The sequence below is a fragment of the Microcaecilia unicolor genome, chromosome 8, assembly GCF_901765095.1.
Source record: "Microcaecilia unicolor chromosome 8, aMicUni1.1, whole genome shotgun sequence".
NCBI lineage: Eukaryota > Metazoa > Chordata > Amphibia > Gymnophiona > Siphonopidae > Microcaecilia > Microcaecilia unicolor.
The window spans coordinates 76,763,525-76,788,421 of NC_044038.1; the positions used below are offsets into that span (position 1 = coordinate 76,763,525).

Consider the following 24,897-nt stretch of genomic DNA (forward strand, 5'->3'; position numbering starts at 1 on the left):
CACCGGCTCTGCCACCCAATCTCGGCTAAGCTTCTGAGGATTCCTTCCTTTTGAACAGGATTCCTTTATGTTTATCCCATGCATTTTTGAATTCCATTACCGTTTTCATCTCCACCACCTCCCGCGGGAGAGCATTCCAAGTATCCACCACTCTCTCCGTGAAAAAATACTTCCTGACATTTTTCTTGAGTCTGCCCCCCTTCAATCTCATTTCATGTTCTCTCGTTTTACCGCCTTCCCATATCATTTCCTGCTCCTGCGTGGCTAGTTTTACAGCATAAGCTGCCAGATCTCATGTCTTATTACAAGACCGTCTCCCCCCAGGAGATGACGCCCAATTAAATGCTTCTGCTGCTGCCGGTCCAGGAAAGGTTAGGGATGCAGTGAGAAGGAGGAGGATTAAAGAACAGAATGGAATCAGACAGGACACCACTGTACTCCATGGCATCAGACAGGGATTTAGGTTGCTGATTATATCCAAAACTGGGGTGTCAAACAATTTGGTAGTGGGGGCACTTCTCATCCTATAGTGATACCTATGGTGCTAGGTAATTGTCAAACCCATGCGACTTAAATCTACTTATCACTGTTAGTGTGTGCAACTCAAAGGTAGATGAATCCAAATAAGAGTAATTAATGAGTGAATATAATAGCTTGACTCCAGGTTGTTTCATCTACCTTTGAGTTGTACACACTATGGTGATAGGTCCTGTGCTCAAGACTGCTATTACCTATCTTGTTACTCAGGGTGTGGGGCTAATCCTTTTGCCTAAAGGTAAAAGTGGCCCTGATTTGGGGAGTGAATGGAGAGATGGACTTCCTTTTCACCTCACAGAGTTACTTTCTTATCACTGTTCCATATTAGGCAATAAAGTAGTTTCTAACCTTTGGTTGTCTCTGGTTTGATTTTCTGACTCAGTGACTTCTGTTTTCATTCTTAGCTCATTACGTTTATTTCTTCTTTTGACTGTTTGGTGGTGTTTTTGTTTTCTATTTCGCTTCTGGTACTTCTTTCAATGTTGGGTATTATAATTATCTCTGTTCTCTCTCCTTTCTCCTCTTTTTCATCTTCTTTTCCTATTCTTCCTGCCTGTTTTCTTTTACCCATTCCTCATCCTGTATTCTCTTCTTTCTTCTGCATTTGTTCCTCCATTCCTCATCCCCTTCTTCCTACATTATTTACCTGCCCCCCCCCCCATCCTCAGTTCTCTCCCTCTCTGCTGTCTCCTTGTTCTCCACCTCTTGCTACCTTCACCCTTCCTCTCCCTTCTACTTTTGTTTACCTCCTCATTACTCAACCATCTTTCTCCCCATTTTTATCCCTATCTCCCCTCCCTATCTGCTGCCAGAGGTCACGCTGGCCATTTTGTGAAACAAGCCACTCCTGCCTGTTGCATCTACAGAAACAGCCAACCAATCCTAACCTCGAAAATACCTTCCAAGTCCTGAGTATATTAGTTAAACACAGCATGATAACTGGCACCATGGTCCCCTTTATTCTATCAGACTTCTTAAAATAGGGCTCTAGGACCCAACAAAGGAAATTAAATATATACCTGAATAACTTAAAATACAGTATAATTTATCGTTTATCAGCTGCTCCAAACAAAGATCACAGCAGTTTACAATATAAGGGGTCCTTTTACTAAAGTGCGCTGAAAAATGGCCTGTGGAAGTGTAGGTCTAAGAAAACAGCAGGGTAACCGATCTGCAAACTCCAAGATGTAAAACAGACAAAGCAGATACGTATATGAAAAAAATAGTATTTAAAGGAAATTGAAATTAGAAAGCCCGACACAGGTCATGTTTTGCCCAACTGGGCTGCATCAGGGGCTAAAAAACAAACAATTATATGACAATTAAAAACAATAAAAACAATTAAAAGCAGAATTACTCATAATTTAAAATATATAAACAAAAAATATATATAACCATTAAATACTATTTTTTTTCATATACGTATCTGCTTTGTCTGTTTTCCATCTGCGGTAGTGTAGACACGTGTTTTGGGCGCTCTCAGAATTATTTTTTAGTGCACCTACAAAAAATGCCTTTTAAAATTTTTTTGACAAAAACGGACATGCGGCAAAATGAAAATTGCTGTGCGTCCATTTTGGGTTTGAGACCTTACCGCAAGCCATTGACCTAGCGGTAAGGTCTCACGCAGCAACCGGGCGGTAATGGTCTACGCATGTCAAATGCCACTTGACACGCGTAGCTGCAGTGCGCCAGAAAATAAAAAATATTTTTCAGACAAACATAGCGGATGTGCGCCAAAATTGAAATTACCGCAAGGGCCATGCGGTAACCAGGCAGTAACTCCAACTGGGCACACATTGGGCACGCGTAGGCACCTACGCAGCTTAGTAAAAGGGCCCCTAAGTACAGTGAACAGAAGGGAACTTCGTCACAAAATAGGAAAAATATCAGTCATGCAGAAGGGACAGAACACCTATACCAAACCTTCATATCCCAGTCATCCAGCATCTTCTTCCTGCTTGATCCCCAAAGGCCTTGGTAAAAAAGTGCATGTAACAATTTCTTAAATTTTCTTAAAGATGGTCAGCCTGGAGGAACATGGGCAACTCATTCCAAAAATGTGGAATCAAACAAAAAAAAAGGCACTGTCACAAGTGCGACCGCACCTCAAGTATTGTGTTCAATTCTGGTCGCTGCACCTCAAAAAAGACATAGTGGAATTGGAAAAGGTGCAGAGAAGGGCGACAAAGATGATACAGGGGATGGACGGCTTCCCTATGAGGAAAGGCTGAAAAGGCTGGGGCTCATCAGCTTGGAGAAAAGGCGGCTGAGGGGAGATATGATAGAGGTCTATAAGATAATGAGTGGAATGGAATGGGTCGATGTGGAGCATCTGTTTACGCTTTCCAAAAATACTAGGACAAAGGGGCATGCGATGAAGCTGCAGTGTGGTAAATTTAAAACGAATCGGAGGAAATTTTTCTTCACTCAACAAATAGTTAAACTCTGGAATTCGCTGCCAGAAAAGGTGGTTAAGGCGGTTAACTTAGCGGACTTCAAAAAAGGGTTGGACGGCTTCCTGGAGGAAAAAGCCATAGAATGTTATTGAATGGATGAGGGAATAATACAGTATTTCTAGGAGGGGTGGGACAAATTGCTTGTTCTTTTGGCCGCTGTCGGTGACAGGGTGCTGGGCTCGATGGACCCTTGGTTTGTCCCAGCATGGCAATGCTTATGTACTTAAGTAGAATTTAAATGGGCCTCCACCAAAGAAGGCATCCACAAACCATGGGCTCAGTAGACATCGAGGGCTAGAATATACATATATATGGTGCCTAAAAAATTGCTATTCTATAAGCTGCACTTAAAGTTAGGCCCAGTTCATAGAATAGCGCTTATGCCCGGGAATCGTGCTCAATTTTAGGCATGACCATTTGCACTAACTGAAACGTGATGCAAAGCAATACACCTAAATTAGGCGGTATCCGCCGTATTCTATAATAACACGCATAAATCAAATTCAATTCAGGTCATATATACCGCTAATATTCCCTATTTAGGATTCAGTGTGGTTTACATCATCAGTGGGACAGAAGTTGGTACAATATTATCAGTAGAACTTTGGGTGAACATAATCTTGTTGGTTGGATACAATTGGTACAATATTGTAGCATATTAACATAGTAAATGAAGGCAGATAAAGACCTGAACCGTCCATCCAGTCTGCCCAATCAAGATAAACTAATTTTACATGGCATGTAATACTTTATATGTATACTCGAGTTTGATTTGTCCCTGCCTTTCTCAGGGCACAGCAGGGGCGTAGCCTGACTTCGGCGGGAGGGGGGGGTCCAGAGCCCGAGGTGAGGGGGCACATTTTAGCCCCCCCCCGGCACCGCCGACACCCTCCCCGGCGCCATTACCGACACCCACCCCCGCCCCGCCATTGCCGACTTTGCCCCCCCGCCAACCTTCTCGACACCCCCTCCCACCGCCAACCCACCGTCGCCTACCTTTGCTAGCAGGGGACCCCAACCCCCACCAGCCGAGGTCCTCTTCTGCTCGCAAAAGGCTTCCTTCTGTTTCTGACGTCCTGCACATTGTATGTGCAGGACGTCAGACTCACAGAACAAAGCCTTGCTGATCTGCAAGGCTTCATTCTGTGAGTCTGACGTCCTGCACGTACAATGAGCAGGACGTCAGAAACAGAAGGAAGCCTTTTGCGAGCAGACGAGGACCTCGGCTGGCGGGGGTTGGGGTCCTCCACCAGCAAAGGCAGGCAACGGCAACAGCGGGTTGGCGGCAGGAGGGGGGTTGGGCGGGTCGTCAGCAGGGGGGGTCCAGGGCCAAATCTACGGGGACCCTGGCCCCACGTAGCTACGCCACTGGGGCACAGACCATAAAAGTCTGCCCAGCCAGCACCAATCCTGTACTAAAAGTTCAGAAGCTAACGTCGAAGCCCCTTAAAATGTACACTCCAGCCCATCCATATCTGTCCTATTGTAAGTAAGACATTTGCTAGCAATGCCCCAGTTCCACACATAACCCTCCCATTTCCACACCCCTTTTTTCTACTTATGCATAAAATTTAGGTGCGGATCCCACGCCTGCATTTATGCACCTAACTTCCAATTAAATCTAATTAGTACAAATAATTGCTTGTTAAAATGTGGAAGAGTGGCCAAGTGGTTAGGGTGGTGGACTTTGGTCCTGGGGAACTGAGGAACTGAGACTTCAGGCACAGGCAGCTCCTTGTGACTCTGGGCAAGTCACTTAACCCTCCATTGCCCCATGTAAGCTGCATTGAGCCTGCCATGAGTGGGAAAGCACAGGGTACAAATGTAACAAAAAAAAATTATTGACACTAATTAGCTCATTATTGAGGAAAAATAAAATGAATAACTAATAGTAGCAAAGGATTAATTAACTAACTAATTAGTATAGCAAATACATGGATTACAGGTTAGGCCAGAAACAGGAAAGTCTGCAGTTAAAGAGCAGACCCAACCCCTCTGCTCAAAATGAGAAAGTGAGGTCTTGCCAAACCCCCAGACCTACAGATTACCTGAGGCCCCACCTAGGTCAGCGCCTAAATATGAACCTTGCAATAATTGCCTACATGTGAAGTTTTTGCGAGGCTCCTATTTAGGTGCAGAAGAACAAGCGCTGTTGTGTGCTGTCACTTTTGATTTTGTTCCAACACGTTTGTTATTTGCTATCTGCCTTTAAACCCTGCAGGCGCTTCCACTGACGAGACATCCTCTCCACAAAACCTTTTATACATCACAGCAGATCTACAAAAAAAAAAAACAACAACTCTCATTTTTCGCGCACAGCAAAAGTGGACGGAATACTCTCTGCATTGCATGGAATGCCTAAATTAACTAATTAGCATACATTTTAATACAACTCGCGTCTGTTTCTTTTCTTCTGCACAAAGGTACGGTCACAAGTCCTCTCTACATTTCTCACAAGTACAACCGATCCCTCGATTGCTTTCTGCATCGACCCCTCTGTAGGATCGAACGCAAAGCTGAACCATTTCTCTCGGGATCTCCATTTACAAATTCAGCTACTGGGCTGCGGTTGTGGTTGTTGCTGCGCTGAGAAATTGCACCCCTGGACGATAATTACTCGCAGAAGTTTCGATTTCTTCACAAGGAAGCGAGCACAAAAACAGACTGCAGCTAACCAATCACTGGCAGTTCAACGTGCTACCTTTAACTTAGTTTCTGTTTCTTGTAACAAACAAAGCTGACGGGAAAATCAACAGCAAGAGGAAGAAGGGGAAAAGAGAAGGGGTAGGACAGATATAGCGCTTAACGAAGGAATGCACAGAAGATAAGAAACTGTGAGAGACGGAGGAAGACTGCCATTCCGGTAAGATTCTCACTTTCCAAAACGTTTGGTACAAGGACAGGTTGGAGCAAAAATGTCTCGAGCTGAACCAAGCTGGCAGCTCTGGGTGGCGGAGGCAGAGGAGGGTGCACAGAGCAGCTGCAATTAGCAAATCAAGACAGTCATAGGAGCCAGCCTCTGTGGGTACTGGCTGGCTCCCAATATTTATTTATTTATTTTTATTTATTTGTTACATTTGTATCCCACATTTTCCCACCCATTTGCAAGCTCAATGTGGCTTACATAGTACTGGAGAGGCGTTTGCAGACTCTGGTGTGAACAAATACAAAGTGATGTTGTGGTAGGATAAAGTTCATGTGGCACAGCCACAATTAGGGAATTGTACAATGGAAGAGTTGAGTTATGTCCATTAAGTACTTTAGTTTTGTTGTGTCGCAGAGATCAGGCATTTAGGTTGGATCGGCAGGGTATGGCTTTTTGAATAGGTTAGTTTTTAGTGATTTCCAGAAGTTTAGGTGGTCCACTCATAGGCGGTCGGTCGCCCAACTGTTTGGGGAGGCTAAAGGGGGTGGGGTTAGGGGTGGGGCCATGGGTGGAGCTTAAATCCATAATTGTCTGATAACACACACAAAAAATAAATAAATAAAGATAAAAGTCACAATTAATACCTTTTATTAAATTTAGATATTAGCTATGTATCATATGTCAAAGAATAAAGTGATTGCTCAAAGCATATACTAACCACAATCGCTCAACTGCAAAACACTATGCACAACTTTGTGCAAAAACACACTCAGAACCTTACTGAACCATAAATATTACACTGGGCAGAACCTAATACACCAATATACCACCCATACGGAAAATGCAGACCGTCAACAATATGAAACAAGGGATCATAATATCACAATTCTCATGTAGAGCCACAAACATCCTAATTCATGTTTAATGTGGGATAAAATGCCATAAATAAGTAAAAAATATAAACTTTGAATGTTGAGCACCTGATTCTCAAAGTGGACATATTCCAAACACTATAATGAAAATAAAATGATCTTTTCTACCTTTGTTGTCTGGTGACTGTTTTTCTGATCATGCTGGCCAAGTATCCGATTTTGCTGCTATCTGTCCTCTTAACTCCGTTTCCAGGGCTTCCTTTCCATTTATTTCTTTACTTTCCGCCTTTCTTCTTCATTTCTTGCCTTATATCCGTAAGTAAAAGCTGGGTCCTCTGCAGACTTGACTGTGCAGTGGATCCAGCTTCTGCCTATTTTCTCCATCGATGTGCAGGTTTTCTCCCTTTTCCCTCATCTTATCTCCTTCCTCTCTCTTCCCTCCCCTCCATCCATGCCCAGCATTTTTTCTCTCTCCCTTCCCCTCCGTCCATGTGCATCTCCTTCCTCTGTCTTCCCTCCTCTCCATGCATGTCCAGAATTTCTCCCCTTCATTCATGTGCATCTCCTTCCTGTCTTCCCTTCCCTCCATCCATGTCCAGCAACCCTCCTCTCTCCCCTGTCCTCCATCCATCCAAGTCCACCAACCCTCTTCTCCCCTCTAGCCACCCATGTCCAGCAACCCTCCTCTCCCCTCTAGCCACCCACCCATGTCCAGCAAATCTTCTCTCCCCTGACCTCCCCTCCACCCATGTCCAGCAACCCTCCTCTGTCCCCTGCCATCCCCTCTATCCACCCATTCCAGCAACCCTCCTCTCTCCCCTGGCCTCCCCTCCATCCATGTCCAGCAACCCTGTTCTCTCCCCTGCCCTCCATCCACCCATGTCCAGCAACCCTGCTCTCCCCTCTAGCCACCCACCTATGTCCAGCAACCCTCCTCTCTCCCCTGCCATCCCCTCTATCCACCCACCCATGTCCAGCAACCCTCCTCTCTCCCCTGCCATCCCCTCTATCCACCCATTCCAGCAACCCTCCTCTCCCCTGCCATCCCCTCTATCCACCCATTCCAGCAACCCTCCTCTCTCCCCTGCCATCCCCTCTATCCACCCACCCATTCCAGCAACCCTCCTCTCCCCTGCCCTCCATGCACATCCAGCAATTCCCTTCTGTCCCCTGCCCCCCTCCATCCATACCCAGCCCGATTCTCCTCTCCCCTGCCTCCATCCATCTGGGCCAGCGGCGCCCTGGGTCTCCCCTTTTCCTCCCCTTGCTTACTATCTGCCCCGCGCCATCTTTAATTTACCTCCGCTCCGTCCCCAGCGTCGACTCGGCCGCATCATTGGAGGATTGGCCTAGTGGTTAGGGTGGTGGACTCTGGTCCTGGGGAACTGAGGAACTGAGTTCAATTCCCACCTCAGGCACAGGCAGCTCCTTGTGACTGTGGGCAAGTCACTTAACCCTCCATTGCCCCATGTAAGCCGCATTGAGCCTGCCATGAGTGGGAAAGTGCAGGGTACAAATGTAACAAAAAAAAACCCGCCCTGCTGCCCATCTCTATTCTCCCCTCGCTCCCTTCGTGACGTGATTCGTGCCGCAGACAGAGTCCCGCCTTCTGACATCATTTCCTCGAGGGCGGGACTGTCTGCAGAACGAATCACGTCGCGAAGGGAGCGAGGGGAGAATAGAGACGGACAGCACGGCGGGCTTTGAAATGATGCGGCCAACGCTGGGGACGGAGCGGAGGTAAATTGAAGATGGCGCGGGGCAGATAGTAATTAACGGAAAGGGAGGGAAGGGGACACGGCGCCACTCGCCCGGCTGGGGAGGCTTAGCCTCCCCAAGCCTCTTATACCGGGCGCCTATGGTGGTCGTACATCGTTTTCAAGGCTTTGGTACTGCATTCCACAGTTGTGTGCTTATATAGGAGAAACTGGGTGGAGCTTAAATCCATAATTGTCTGATAACACACACAAAAAATAAATAAATAAAGATAAAGTCACAATTAATACCTTTTATTAAATTTAGATATTAGCTATGTATCATATGTCAAAGAATAAAGTGATTGCTCAAAGCATATACTAACCACAATCGCTCAACTGCAAAACACTATGCACAACTTTGTGCAAAAACACACTCAGAACCTTACTGAACCATAAATATTACACTGGGCAGAACCTAATACACCAATATACCACCCATACGGAAAATGCAGACCGTCAACAATATGAAACAAGGGATCATAATATCACAATTCTCATGTAGAGCCACAAAACATCCTAATTCATGTTTAATGTGGGATAAAATGCCATAAATAAGTAAAAAATATAAACTTTGAATGTTGAGCACCTGATTCTCAAAGTGGACATATTCCAAACACTATAATGAAAATAAAATGATCTTTTCTACCTTTGTTGTCTGGTGACTGTTTTTCTGATCATGCTGGCCAAGTATCCGATTTTGCTGCTATCTGTCCTCTTAACTCCGTTTCCAGGGCTTCCTTTCCATTTATTTCTTTACTTTCCGCCTTTCTTCTTCATTTCTTGCCTTATATCCGTAAGTAAAAGCTGGGTCCTCTGCAGACTTGACTGTGCAGTGGATCCAGCTTCTGCCTATTTTCTCCATCGATGTGCAGGTTTTCTCCCTTTTCCCTCATCTTATCTCCTTCCTCTCTCTTCCCTCCCCTCCATCCATGCCCAGCATTTTTTCTCTCTCCCTTCCCCTCCGTCCATGTGCATCTCCTTCCTCTGTCTTCCCTCCTCTCCATGCATGTCCAGAATTTCTCCCCTTCATTCATGTGCATCTCCTTCCTGTCTTCCCTTCCCTCCATCCATGTCCAGCAACCCTCCTCTCTCCCCTGTCCTCCATCCATCCAAGTCCACCAACCCTCTTCTCCCCTCTAGCCACCCATGTCCAGCAACCCTCCTCTCCCCTCTAGCCACCCACCCATGTCCAGCAAATCTTCTCTCCCCTGACCTCCCCTCCACCCATGTCCAGCAACCCTCCTCTGTCCCCTGCCATCCCCTCTATCCACCCATTCCAGCAACCCTCCTCTCTCCCCTGGCCTCCCCTCCATCCATGTCCAGCAACCCTGTTCTCTCCCCTGCCCTCCATCCACCCATGTCCAGCAACCCTGCTCTCCCCTCTAGCCACCCACCTATGTCCAGCAACCCTCCTCTGTCCCCTGCCATCCCCTCTATCCACCCACCCATGTCCAGCAACCCTCCTCTCTCCCCTGCCATCCCCTCTATCCACCCATTCCAGCAACCCTCCTCTCCCCTGCCATCCCCTCTATCCACCCATTCCAGCAACCCTCCTCTCTCCCCTGCCATCCCCTCTATCCACCCACCCATTCCAGCAACCCTCCTCTCCCCTGCCCTCCATGCACATCCAGCAATTCCCTTCTGTCCCCTGCCCCCCTCCATCCATACCCAGCCCGATTCTCCTCTCCCCTGCCTCCATCCATCTGGGCCAGCGGCGCCCTGGGTCTCCCCTTTTCCTCCCCTTGCTTACTATCTGCCCCGCGCCATCTTTAATTTACCTCCGCTCCGTCCCCAGCGTCGACTCGGCCGCATCATTGGAGGATTGGCCTAGTGGTTAGGGTGGTGGACTCTGGTCCTGGGGAACTGAGGAACTGAGTTCAATTCCCACCTCAGGCACAGGCAGCTCCTTGTGACTGTGGGCAAGTCACTTAACCCTCCATTGCCCCATGTAAGCCGCATTGAGCCTGCCATGAGTGGGAAAGTGCAGGGTACAAATGTAACAAAAAAAACCCGCCCTGCTGCCCATCTCTATTCTCCCCTCGCTCCCTTCGTGACGTGATTCGTGCCGCAGACAGAGTCCCGCCTTCTGACATCATTTCCTCGAGGGCGGGACTGTCTGCAGAACGAATCACGTCGCGAAGGGAGCGAGGGGAGAATAGAGACGGACAGCACGGCGGGCTTTGAAATGATGCGGCCAACGCTGGGGACGGAGCGGAGGTAAATTGAAGATGGCGCGGGGCAGATAGTAATTAACGGAAAGGGAGGGAAGGGGACACGGCGCCACTCGCCCGGCTGGGGAGGCTTAGCCTCCCCAAGCCTCTTATACCGGGCGCCTATGGTGGTCGTACATCGTTTTCAAGGCTTTTGGTACTGCATTCCACAGTTGTGTGCTTATATAGGAGAAACTGGATGCGTAAGTTGATTTGTATTTAAGGCCTTTGCAGCTTGGGTAGTGCAGATTTAGAAATGGTCGTGTTGATTCGGATGTGTTTCTAGTTGGTAAGTCGATCGAGTCTGTCATGTATCCCGGGGCTTCACCATAGATGATTTTGTGAACCAGGGTGCAAATTTTGAACGCAATGCATTCTCCTCACCTGTATCCACGACGGGGTAATTTCCTTTGGGTTTAGCACCCCCAATTATTTTGAAAAGTTGGCTCAGATGAAGACAGTAGAGATCCTGACAAACTTAGGGACCCTTTTACTAAAGCTTAGTGCATGCTAATGGACATTTTGGGCCCCGATGCACAAAGGCAGCCGTAAAATACAGCTGCCTCGCTAAAATGTAGCGAATCGCTAACAGCCAGTGATGCACAAAGGGGATCGCATGCAAATGAGCTGCACGGATCCCCCTTTGTACATCCTCGCTGTTTTTAAGTTTGAGCTGTCAAATGGATTTGACACTGCTGTCAAATCCTTTTGACAGTTCTGGTGCACTGGACCACCACTGCTTTTTTAAACTTTTCCTGGTGGTCCAGTGGACCATGACCCCCTGTGACCCCATAACCTTTTAAAAAAAATTTCCCTGGTGCTCCAGTGGACCACGACCCCCACCCCCCCGTAACCCTGTAACCTTTAAAAAAAATTCCCTGGTGGTTCAGTGGACCAAACCCTTTCCCCTACGCAGGCACACACACCCCTCCCTCCTGCACCCGACCCACACCCCCGCCCCTCCCTATACCTTACAACAAGGTGGAGGCAGGAGGGCAGGAACAACGGCTCCCCCTCCTGCCTCGGGCCTGCCCGGAACAAAATGGCAGTGCCCAGGCCCTGCCCAGTGCCCTGAAAATTGCAAGGATAAATCAAGATCAAGTATCCATATGTAGTATCTCATCATACCTTATACTATGAGTTTATCTTGTTGGGCAGACTGGATGGACCATAAAGGTATTTATCTGGCATCATCTACTATGTTACTAAGGGGAGAAAATATGCCCCCACTCCTAACAAGCTGCAAGAAAACCCAAGCCCCTGTTTATCAGAACCCCCCAAGGACAGTAGCATAAATAATTTTCATGTCACTTCTGTATCTGACAGAAGCTTTCCAACTGAAACAAATCAAAAAAGACCAAAATTTAATCATGGCACTTACTACTGATGTAGAATGAGTAGAAGTAAATTGGTTTTATACTTATTCCAAAAGTACAAAGACTAGGGGCTGCTCGAGGGAGTTACATGGAAATGCTTTTAAAACAAATAGGAAATATTTTTTCACCCAACGAATAGTTAAGCTCTGGAACTTTTTGCTAGAGAATGTGGTAACAGTGGTTAGTGTATCTGAATTTAAAAAAAGGTTTGGACAGATTCCTGGAGGAAAAGTCTATAGTCTGCTATTGAGACAGGCATGGGAAGCAACAGCTTGCCCTGGGATTTATAGTATAAAGTGTTGCCACGATTTGGGTTTCTGCCAGGTACTTGTGGCCTGGCTTGGCCACTGTTTGGAAAACAGAATACTGGGCTAGATGGACCATTGGTCTGACCCAGTATGGCTACACTTATGTTCTTATGTAACTTCAAATAAAAAAGTAGCTCCCAGTGCAAGCACCTATTTCTCAATAACAGAATTGCTTCATGTCTCAACTGCATGGCCTTAGCCTCAATTGGAAATATTTGAACTTTTGACCATAAAACAGAAAATCCATGTATTTGAAAAAGCTTTCATAACAGTCACTTTTTCCATATCAGAAATAAAGCTAACTAGTGGGCCGATGTTCAGAACTGCAGCGCTATAGCGAACAGCACCTGGAAATTGCGCAGGAACAGCTCAACACTAATTGCATACAAATAATATGTGTGCTGTGAGGCCGAACGTAAGGGAGGAGGAACTTGGCTGCCAGCAGGATGCAGAACAATAAGGCTTCAGGCATGAGAGGTTCATATCTGGAGAGCTGTACCCAGCTGTTTATAGATGAAAAATGCATGAAAGCTGTTTATTTTTTATTAGATTAATATGTCCTGGTCACAAAATATTTGGTAACGACATTCTTTTTTTTAGAATCAAAAGAATTAGAAATGTTATTTATTTTTCAGTTTCCAGTATGTATGTCCGCAGCCTCCCCTATGACAAAATAAATCACACATTTGACTGGTTTTAATTGATCTTTAGCAAAAAATGAATGGGTTTCAATAATCATATCATGTGAATCAAATGCACACTGGCACGATAGAAGGGTTAAGTTCATATATTTTGATGCAGTGAGAACTGCTTTTCCTTTTGACAAACCAGGCGTATGTCACCCACAATGCAGTAGGGAACAACACATGGATGTCATGAGGGGGTCATTTTTTGCAGGCTTTATGAGGTGTCTGGGGTTTCCTAGCACTGAAATGTAAGTTGTTTAGAATGAAGGAAGAACTTAAAACTCACTGTCGATTCCACTTCTGAACCTGCCTTATCCCAAATGGATTTTGATTCCCTACCCGGCCTGTCCCAAAGTTGAGAGAAAACACGCTCTACGTGATACCACCCAGGCTTGAATTTATCCACCAATCTCTAAAGGCTCTATGAAAAATCACCTTGTGTTTTCCTGCTGTCGAAGTTGTTCAACTGATGATTTTTGACAGAAACGGTACTTGGCTTGGGAAGGCTTTAGCTGTAAGCTACGCACAGCTGCTTTCTAATACTAAATGAGTCGAAATCTGCCAAATTTAAAGGAAAAAATGACACAGAGCTGCAAACTGAGGGCTCCTTTTACTAAGCGGCGGTAAGCCCAACACGGGCTTAGTTCTCATTGTACAGGAAGTACCGCCAGGCTACCTCAGCAGCCCAGAGGTACTTTCCATGCCTAGCACACCATCATTTCCGGTGCTACAAAAATTTATTATTTTTGTAGCGTAGGAGTGTACCCGGCGGTAATCGCTGCCCGGTTGCCATCGGGTTAACGCGGGAGCCCTTACCGTCACCTCAATGGGTGGCGGTAAGGGCTCCCCCCCCCCCAAAAAAAAATGGCCACGCAGCAAGTGCTTTACTTACCGCCCAGCCATTTCCCTTAGGAAGACGAGACTTCCCCTTTACCAGCTGCGGTATTGGTGATGGTCGGGAAACAGTGTAAGATTAGCATGTCACTGAGATTGTGTGCTGTGAGGTTAGGGTGAATAATTTCAGTGCTGTATCATTTTATTTTCAAGTTTAGTGAAGAAGTGATCACATATCTTAATTTATTTAGAGCCCAATATTCAGCCTTTGGCAGCCAGTGGTTTTTAAGCTGCTGACAGCTACAGGCACCAGCATTGGATATCCAACTCAGTGTAGTTACCCAGAAGTTAACTAGGTACCGGTTGAGATTCAGACCGTGCCTGGTTAGCCTTTATACTGTCCTAACATTTTAAGCGTTTATTTATTTTATTTATTTATTTGGATTTATTAACTGCTTTTATAAAGAGATTCACCCAAGGCAGTGTACACCAGGAACAGTTTAACATAAAACTTAACAATTTTGTTAACAGCATAGCAATAGTAAAATAACCAAGAATAAACATAAATAACAATAAATGAGGTCAATTAAAACCTACTAATGGAACTACTGTGAAACGGTATCAAAAAATATACACAGAGATATGATACGATGTTAGCATAATACTAATGGTACACCTAATAAGCATGCATTAGAACATTAAACTAACATAGACATGATGCTAAAGATTTTCAACAATACGGCTTACCATATAGCTGAGGGACCAAGAGCAGATATATGTTGGGAACAAGGTGCGTGGTACAGAGTCAGTTGGGATAATTTGATGGTTAGCTAAAATCAAGGCAAGTTCTTTGTATAGCTAAGCAATAGATAAGGAACTGATCTAAATTACAGTATGTGCAGCAAACTAGTCCAGGTGCAGAATGAGTGTATAGTCAGTCACCCTATGCATTAAAGGCTTGGGAGAAGAGCCAGGCTGTCACCTGCTTCCTGAAGTAGAGGTAGTCTCAAGTTATACGTAGCCCCTCTGGGAGTAAATTCCAGAGCATGGGGCTCTTGAGAAGGCTCGCAGGCAGGTATCACATCATACAATTTCTTTTGATGAGGGTACAGATAGTGATGATCCTTGAGAGGACCTTAGAGATCTTAAAGGTGTGTAAAAGTGTGATCGTCTTCTGGCTTAAACAATGCTGAATATCTATAAAATATTTATAACCCGCTCTATCAACCACTCTAGGCAGTATATAAAATTAACATACCTAATATAAAAATACATAAAACCAACACACACATCTTATAAAATACATAGAACTAAAAACGCATTATACATTCTTCAAAGAATCAGATATGAAACTGACAAAATATAGTGTCCCTTACTATTGCAGTTATTTTATTTGCTAGCTGTCTCCAATCACAGTGAATAAAAAGGAAATGCCTGTTGAAAGAAGATGTCTTATGACACTTAAAGCAAAACACACAAACTAGTTTTGTGTGGAAAATAATTTTTTTTTCATGAACACAACCTCTCCACTGCTCCAGGACATACAATCTCAAGTTTAGTGATGAAACACCACACATGGGTCTTGATTCAGAGGTCAGTGCATGCTTCTTCCATGCATAGACGTACTGTATATGTCTACTCATGGCAAGTGAATTGAATCATGTTGATTGGCAAGCATATGAAGCAAGTAGATCATTATATAATGTAGTAAAGATATATTTCTTCACCTTGCTCCTTTTCTTCCATAGACATCATGTGTGCCAGAGAAGTCCTAGAGCAAGACCTGGCTGAGATGAGCTCTGTTATCCAATCTAAGCTGATAACAGAGGTGAGCAAGCAAGTCCAGGCTCTTCTGACATCTCTGGAGACGACCACACTGGACATTGCCATCACTGGAGATTCTGGTGCTGGAAAATCAACTTTCATCAATGCTCTCCGAGGTCTCAGTGATGAAGATGTGGGAGCAGCCATGACTGGAGTTACTGAGACCACCACAGAACCTACTGTTTACCAGCACCCAAAGATACCCACTGTTCGACTATGGGACCTGCCTGGTATCGGGACCCCCAATTTCCAGGCTGACCAGTACCTGGAGCAGGTGGGTTTTGAAAAGTATGATTTTTTTTGTCATCTTGGCTTCAGAACGTTTCAGGGAAAACAATGCATATCTGGCCAGAAGCATCAGAGCAATGAACAAGAAATTCTACTTTGTGCGTTCCAAGATTGACCTAGACATAAGAGCCTGCCAAAGGAACAGAAATTTTAATGAAGAGAGAGTCCTTGCTAAGATACGAGCAGGTTATATCTGTTCTTTGGAGAAGGAAGGGGTGGAGGCCCCTAAAGTCTTTCTGGTTTCCAGCTTTGAACTTCATAAATACGATTTCTATAAGCTGCAAGACACACTGGTCCAAGAACTTAATGGCCAAAAGAGACATGTGTTGCTCCTGTCTTTGCCAAACAATACAGCAGAGGTGATTCAGCACAAGAAAGATTCCTTAAAAAGCCATGTCTGGAAGAAGGCTCTCATGACTTGCATTATCTCAGCTCTACCCACTCAGCCTGTGCACTGCAACATACCAATGCTGATGGATACTTTGACTTTGTACCAGAAGAACTTTGGCCTAGATGATGAGTCCCTAAGCATGTTGGCTCAGAACTCAAGGGTATCCGCTCAGAACTCAGGTGAATCCACTCAGAACTCGAGCGTATCCACTCAAGAGCTCAAGAAGGCAATAACCTCAACCTTGGGGAAGGATCTGTCTGCAAATCGTGTTCAAGCTGTGCTAAATGAGGCTGCCAGCCACAGCAGTATGGTTTCTAGTTTGGTGACCAGTCGTGTGCCCCTGCTTAGCCATGTAATTTCAGGAGGAATTTCTTTTGTGGCAGCCTACTCCCTTCTAAATAGTGCCTTAGATGGCTTTGCCCAAGATGCAGAAAGGCTTTTGAGGAAAGCATGCGGGATAGAGGAAGTAGAAAGGCAATCATTTTATGATACTGAATTATTCTACTTTGACTAACTTCAGAACTAGAAAAGATAATGATGGGTGTATGACAAAGATCAGAAAACATAACACATCTATATGTACATATTTGCCATATTTAGTAAATTCATGTGCCCATAAAATGATCTAATAGTCTTTAAAATAAATAAAATTACTATTGAAAGATGTATTGTACAAAGCATTACTAAGGATAAACTTCTAAAACTTGTCCACCTGGACCTTCTAAATATGTGTGGTTGCTCTGAACATTTTACCCAGTGGGAATTACCTTTCTGACAATTACTGAGCCATCACACCAACCTCATTACATTCTCTTTCATATTTTATTTTTTTAAATAACAGCAATAATCTGTTGCACATTTAGATGGAGGTGGACGTGTTCAGGGATTTCAAAGTGCAGTGTTGAAAAATGGAATTTAATGTGGAAGGGGCTGGAGAGGGGGAGCCTGTGCTGTTGAGTGATCAGGAAGGAAGGCATGTGTTTAGGAGTTAAAGATGATTGGATTCATCTTTAGTGTTATAATATGTCAGACCAGCACTGTGAAGTCTGGATCACAGATTAACCATGTAACAAATGGGAAGAATGACAGTCTCAGGTTTTGTTTTGTTTTTTTTAGAAGGAGCCCTGTGTAAGGTAAAGGTGGAGATACAATGTGTCCATTTCATGCTAATGTTCTAGAGTTTTGGAATTATTTTAAGAGTAAACCATGGTCTGATCCATTGTCTGCTTTGTTGCATGCTTTTTAAGGTAGGAATCAGTGACTGTTACTAAAATCGAATTACAGCATAATGTGAAATTCAAAGAGAGGGTTCAACATTATAAACAGGCAGTCGGGAAGGTTGAAAGTGAAATTTCTTCTTTGCAGTCTACTATGGTGGCAGTTACTGAAACCTGTTCAAATATAGTAAAGCCTGAATTTTCATTTTCACAGAAACTTGAAAATCTGGAAAATGTATTGAAAAGGAGGAACATCAGGACTCCAAAATTTCCTAGAATTTCTACTGTCTCTTCTAAAGATACGTTTCAGTGTTATATGAAAAAGACTTTGGGAATTTTGGAGTCTCTCCTATTCTTTTCAATGTTTTGATGTCTACTCTTGGTCATCAGTTTGTCTGTAAATCAGATTATACACATATGCCAATACATAATTTTTCTTATCCCTATTATTGGTTTGTCAAATGATACCATAATGACAATTCAGGAATGTTTTAATAACATAGAAAATTGGGTTACCTGTTAGATATGTTCTACCTATTAAAAAAGGTGGAAGGGAGGCTAAATGACAGCCAGCAGGGTTAAAAAGTGAGGTGAAGGAAGCTATTAGAGCTAAAAACATCCTTCAGAAAATGGAAGGATCTGTCTGAAAATAATAGGAAACAGCATAAGAAATGGCAAGTAAAATTCAAATCGCTGATAAGAAAGGCAAAGAGAGACTTTGAAAAGAAGATTGTGTTGGAGGCAAAAACATATAATAAAAACTTTTTTAGGTATATTAGAAGCAAGAAGTTTGTAAAAGAATGAGTTGGACTGCTAGATGACCAAGGAGTAAAAGGGGCACTCAGGGAAGACAAGGCCATAGCGGAGAGACTAAATAAATTCTTTGCTTAGTCACTGAGGAAGATGTGGTGGAGATGCCAGTGCCAGAAATGGTAATATACCAATATTCAATGCTGATGAGTTAGAGAAACTAAAACAAATCTCTGTAAACCTAGAAGATATAATGGGGCAATTTGATAAATTAAGGAGTAGCAAATCTCCTGGACCAGATGGCATACATCCCAGAGTACTGATAGAACTGAAAAATGAACTTACAGAGCTATTGTTAGTAATATATAATTTATCTTTGAAATCAAGCATAATACCAGAAGATTGGAGGGTAGCCAATACAATTCCAAGTTTAAGGGTTCCAGTGTGATCCAAGAAATTATAGACTGGTGAGCCTGACATTAGTGCTGGGCAAAATGGTAGAGACTATTGTAAAAGAACAAAATTACTGAGCATGCATATAGGCATAGATTAATGAGACAAAGCCAATACGGATTTAGTCAAGGGAAATTTTGTGTCGCCAATCTATTACTTTTGAAGGGGTGAAAAAACATGTGGATAAAGGTGAGCCAGTGGACATAACTTAACTCTTCCTCTATATGATTCCCTAATATGTTTGTTGCACATGAACCTTATTCTACCATAACATCACTGTGTAACTATTTATACCGGAATTGGCGAATGCCTTTACGGTACTATGTAAGCCACATTGAGCCTGCAAATAGGTGGGAAAATGTGGGATACAAATGTAACAAATAAATAAAATAAAGATATTGTGTATCTGGATTTTCAAAAAAGGCATTTGAAAAAGTACCTTATGAAAGACTCCAGAGGAAATTGGAGAGTCATGAGATAGGAGGTAGTATCCTATTGTTATTTAAGAACTGGTTAAAAGATAGAAAACTGGAAGTAGAGTTAAATGGTCAGTATCCTCAATAGAGAAGGGCAAATAGTGGGGTTCTCCAGGGGTCTGTGCTGGGACTGCTGCTTTTTAACATATTTATAAATGATCTAGAGGTGGGAATAACTAGTGAGGTAATTAAATTTGCTGATGACACAAAGGGGTTCATTTTCGAAAAAGGTTTTAGAAAATGGCATAAAGCAGCATTTGGATGTTTTGCTTGCCAAAACATTCAAATTGCTATTTTCAAAACCCATTTTCTAAACATTTTGCTATGCAGTTCATCCGCAGTACATTCAAATCACAAGGGGACATGTTGGGGGAGGGATTAAGACATTCCTAAGACTTGGACTTTTTCAGCCATAATGGAACAAAACAAAAATGTCCAGGGCTACAACTGAGACTTGGCCTAGACCTGTTTTTAATCATGACTAAATTCACAAAAAGTGTCCCAAATGACCGCTGGAGGGATTAAGGCATGATCCCCTCCTATCCCCTCAAAATGTGAAATAAACAGTACATACCAGTCTCTGACAGCTTCAGATGTTATGGCCAGGCCTATTAGAGCAACAAGCAGGTCCCTGGAATAGCCTAGTGGTCAGTTCAGTTCACCATAGAGAAGAGAACCCAGGCTGATATCCCACTCTACCTGTTAAACTTGTAGTGGACAGTGTGAGCCCTCCATAACTCACCAAAAACCTACTTGTACCCACATATATGTGACACCTGCAGGCATAAGGACTATTGTAGTGGTGTACAGTTGGGTACACTAGGTTTTTGGTGGGTTTTGGAGGGATCACCTTACAATATAAGGGGGTAACGGTGAGATGAGTACCTGGGCCCTTTTATGTGAAGTCTGCTACAGTGCCCCCTAGGGTGTCCCACTGCTCTGCTGGGATGTCTGTGTGGCTAGTCTACCAAGAATGCTGGCTCCTACTACATCCCAATGACTTGATTTTGTGTGTTTTTCACTTGGACATTTTTTTGAAAATAGTCCAAAAAGATAGACGTACTGAGTACAGCAACGTCTAGCAAATGGCCATTTTTGAAACAAAAAGATAAACGTTTTGCTGTTTCAAAAATCGCTGTATTCACCATTTGAATTTTGAACATTTTGAGCAAAATGACCAAAGTCGGATTTAAACATCATAGGCACCTATGCGCACCCAATGCACATCAATTTGGAGTTACCACCCGGCTACCGTGAGGCCCGGGTGGTAGTTTCATTTTTTACGCACGCCAGAAAATAATACTTTCCTGCATGTGGCAGAAACTGAGCATTAATTGTCATTCTACGTGCGTAGACGATTACAGCACAGTTACCACGTGAGACCTTACTGCTAAGTCAATGGCTGGTGGTAAGGACTCAAACCCAAAATAGACACGCGCCAATTTTTATTTTACCACATGTCCATTTTCAGCAAAAATTTTTAAAAAGGACCTTTTTTATAGATGTGCTGAAAAATGGATATGCGCGCACCCAAAACACGCACCTACACTAGCGCAGCCCATTTTTCAGCGCACCTTAGTAAAAGGACCCCTCAGCGATCATAAAAATCTTAATTGTATTATTAAACAAGTGTCCAGATAATCATCCAAAAATATATTCACATTGATTCAACTTTGCTATAGTTACTTGAAGTATAAGAACTTATCTTTAACTGATATATTGCTCCTGGGCTCTACAGAGCTGTCCGCTATATTAATATACGCTATGGAGGGAACCTGTGCTTTGAAGCCTTATTCCCAAAGCAAAAGAGCTATGCAATCTAGAAAAAATACAAAAAAATTAAATTCTTAAATTTAAATAGTACAAGCCAGGTGGCGGGTTTTGTGAGGTTTTTGTGTGGAATATAATGACTTTCTCTATTGTTAGCGCGTGCTAAAAAGTTAGCATGCCTACAGCATGGCTTAGTAAACAGGGCCCTTAGTTTTTCTTTCCAGTGGAACTCTGTATATATGTTTTTATAAATATGAGTCTTATATTTCAGAAAAAAACCCCAATTACATTGCCATTTAAAAAATCTGGAAACCTTTTAAGAATTTTTGTCAATCCTGATATTAGTTAGTTGAATATGTCGATGCTGATTTCAACTTTCTTTTGTAATTTCTTCAAGGTTATCTTCTGTTTGTTGATATATGTTCTTTCAAAATTCTTAATAAAGATTGAATTGAACTTAAAAAAAGATTTGATGGTGTGCTTATTCAAATGATGCTGCCAATTTGATTGACTGGAATCCCTGGACATGTCCAGTTTCTTAGTAATGTAATCCACTCTGAACTTCTGCAGTTAAGATGTAGACTGTAAGATATTGTATTGCTTCACTTGATCTCCTTTGATATCTGCTTATTATTTATTAGGTAAGCTGGCATTAGAAAAGTCTGATTTAATAAGGAAAAAGCATTTTGAAACTGGTAGCATTAGCCATGCGACTATTAAATTAGTGGCTTCTTTTACAAAGCCATGCTGGGGGTTCTCACAGGGCAAATGAGAGGAAGCCTATAGGAATTGAATGGGCTTCCTCTCATTTATTGCATAGGAATCGCTAGTGCGGCTTTGTAAAAAAAATTCTAGATTTGTCAGCCAGTATATTACAAGAAAATATGACCTTTGGAGTCTGATTATTATTTCAAAAGTGTGACTGTAATTTGTGGGTCAGATTGTTCACATTTATGCTATTTCTTGAGAGACTCCAATCTGACAAAGAAGGGCAACCTTCGAAAGCAAATCAAGAAATGTATTAAGTTATGTCCAATAAAAAAGGTATCATCTTATTTTCTTTTCCATGTTTTATTTTGTTTGATTTCTATTGATAACCTTGAGAGACTCAGAATCGAAGAAAGACATTTTTGGCTTTAAAGTAAAAAATTGCTTGTTATCTCAATAGGCGGTAGTATCAGCAAAAAAAAAAAGTCTTTCTTACGTCACAGAGCAATTGTGACCATCTCTGTGGAAAACGTGAGTAAAGTCATCAGAAACAGCCTCTCCAAAAGTACTTAATAAAAACACTTTGATTTCAGTTTTATTACATAGGGAGTTAGAAAACTGTAGACAACAAACTAAGGGCTCCTTTTAAAAAGCTTTGCTACTGATTAGGGCACACTGAGGGCCCCTTTTGCTAAAGGGTTGGTGCACAGCAACAGGCTTGCCACAGGCCAACCCAGAACTACCGCAAGATCCCGGTGGTAGTTCCCACCTCCTGCTTGTGCCATTTTCAGCTCTACAAAAATATTTTCTATTTTTGTAGCGCTGGTGCTTACCTGGTGGTTACCACCAGGCTAGCATGGGAGCCCCTACCGCCACCTCAATGGGTGGCAGTAAATGCCCCCCCCCCCTCTAAAATAGGCTGTATGGCAGATGGGTCACTTACTGCACAGCCATTTCTTTTTGAGCCTCAGTGCACATAAAAAAACACACGCCGATGCTAGCGCAGGCCCCCGTTTACTGCAGCTTAGTAAAAGGATCCCTGAATGTGATGAAGCCCAAGGGAACAGAATGGGCTTGCTTCTTTGCATTCCAACAGAAAAGAGTGGAGATGGTCAAAAGAAACCAGAGAGCGGCCAGAACTATCTTCACAAAAGAAATTCTTTTATTGGCGTCAGTTCACATGGATATGTTAAAAAGGTATAAAACCTCATGATGAGCTTTTGCAATCATACATAATGGACATGAGATGGGCCGTGTTTCGGCTACATGGCCTGCATCAGGAGTCCTAACAACAAAGCAAAACAAATAAAAACAACAATAAAAATACTGAGCAATTGTTCTGGTTAAAAGGCTTTGGGTGGGTGGGCTAGGGTCACTGGGTTAGGCCTCTTCCTTCTGCCTTTATTATTTTTTTTTTTTAGGCATGGGGGGGGGGTTCAGTATTAAACTTCTAAAAAGTTGGAAGTTCATGTTTTTGCTAGCATAAGACTGTTCTTAGTTGTAATTAAGCTTCTTGAAATCTGGGGTTGCTTTACATTGTATTGTATTCTGTTGATACCTTATGTTGTGTTTTTCAATTCTCAATAAAGACTTCTACAAAATTGGAAATGAACATCATAAATGTAATCATAAATAAGAGACACACCTGAGGATAAAATATATATGAAAAAACAGTATTTATATATATATATATCATGTATATGTGTCCTTTTTCTCAAAAAAGGATGGGGTTTGGACTGTTGTATTACAAATGATTTGGTCTAACTGTCAGGTTCTCAGGTTCAGAGCCCGCGGGGCCAGGCTCTGGAGCAAACGTGAGCCCTTGGGCTGCTGCCGAGGAGCGACAGCAGCAGGCAAAACCCACCAACCAACACTGGGCAAGCACACCGGCAGGGACTGCAGGCACTGCCCAGCGCACCGGAACACATGGACTGGAATCCCCCGGACTGGAGGACACTGGTCTGGAGCACACACCGGACCGGAACACACTGGTCTGGAGCGCACCAGACTGGAACACATCGGACCGGAACACACTGGACTGGAGCACACTGGACTGGTCCGTACAGCTTCACCTGCACTTAGCTACTAAGCCCCCCAGAAGTTGGGCTCCTGGGTTCGAGTAGCCGGCAGGACTTACTGGATACCGGATGACACAGGGACCAGGACTGGAAACAGAAGTACTCCTAAACCTAAACTGATCTACGTGCTCCCAAGTCCTAAACCAGCAGGAGCGTTCCTAACAGTAAACTGACAAAAGGACTTCCTAAGCCCTATACTAAACAGGAGCTCCTAATCCCTGCTCAAGAAAGGGACTTCCTAAGCCCTAAACTAACAGAGCAGGGAACTAAACACAAAGCTAACACAGGTGCTACTAAGCACCAAGCTACAAGCAGAGCTTTACACTAATAAGCTAAACACAGAACTAACCAGCTACCTAAGCACTGCTCTAGCAAGCTAGATACAACTAACAAGGTGCTTCCCAAGCACTACTCTGGCTAGCAACCAGAAGAGCTCCTAGCATTTAAAGGGAAGACAGGGGAGCCACAAGGAAAAAGCAGGGAAGCTAACACATAAGCCAAAAGTGATTCTAAATCACCAAACACCAACAGCAAAGACTGCAATGCTCCCAATAGCACAAACACCAGAAGTACTTCTAACAGCAAACTCTGCAGTGTTCCTAACAACACCAAACCCTGAAGTACTTCTATCAGCAACAGAGCTTCCAAAGCCCTACACATAGCAATGCTTCCAAAACCAAGAGGGAAAAGCAGGGGAACCATAAGGGAAAAGCAGGAAAGCTAAACACACAGTCACCAGTGCACACTGCACTAACACTAACCTGGACCTTAGCAAAAGCAAGCAGGGAAACTAGACACTAAGTCAGAAGTGCACACTGCACCACCCTACCTAAAGCAAACACCACTGTTGCCAAGGCACTGAAGGAAACACCACCACTTCCTTATCAAGGCCCTCCCTGATGATGTCACACTCCCTAGACCTAGGCAAAAGCACCCTGACCCAGAGAGGCCCAACCCACACCAATGCAAAACCGTGAAGCACTTGAAGCCAGTACACCCAAAGAGAGGTAGAGTTAACTCAGTCCACCCACACAGCT

The 24,897-nt window shown here is 43.6% G+C and overlaps 1 protein-coding gene across 1 annotated transcript; it reads left to right on the top strand.

Moving 5' to 3' along the window:
- The first annotated feature begins 5,151 nt into the window (after positions 1–5,151).
- Positions 5,152–18,231, top strand: LOC115476744 (interferon-inducible GTPase 5-like). Its single transcript, XM_030213309.1, is given in 3 exon segments — positions 5,152–5,859; positions 15,654–16,024; positions 16,026–18,231. Coding segments are annotated over 2 exon segments (1,263 nt in total). The 5' UTR covers positions 5,152–5,859; positions 15,654–15,658; the 3' UTR covers positions 16,923–18,231.
- The last annotated feature ends 6,666 nt before the right edge of the window (positions 18,232–24,897 follow it).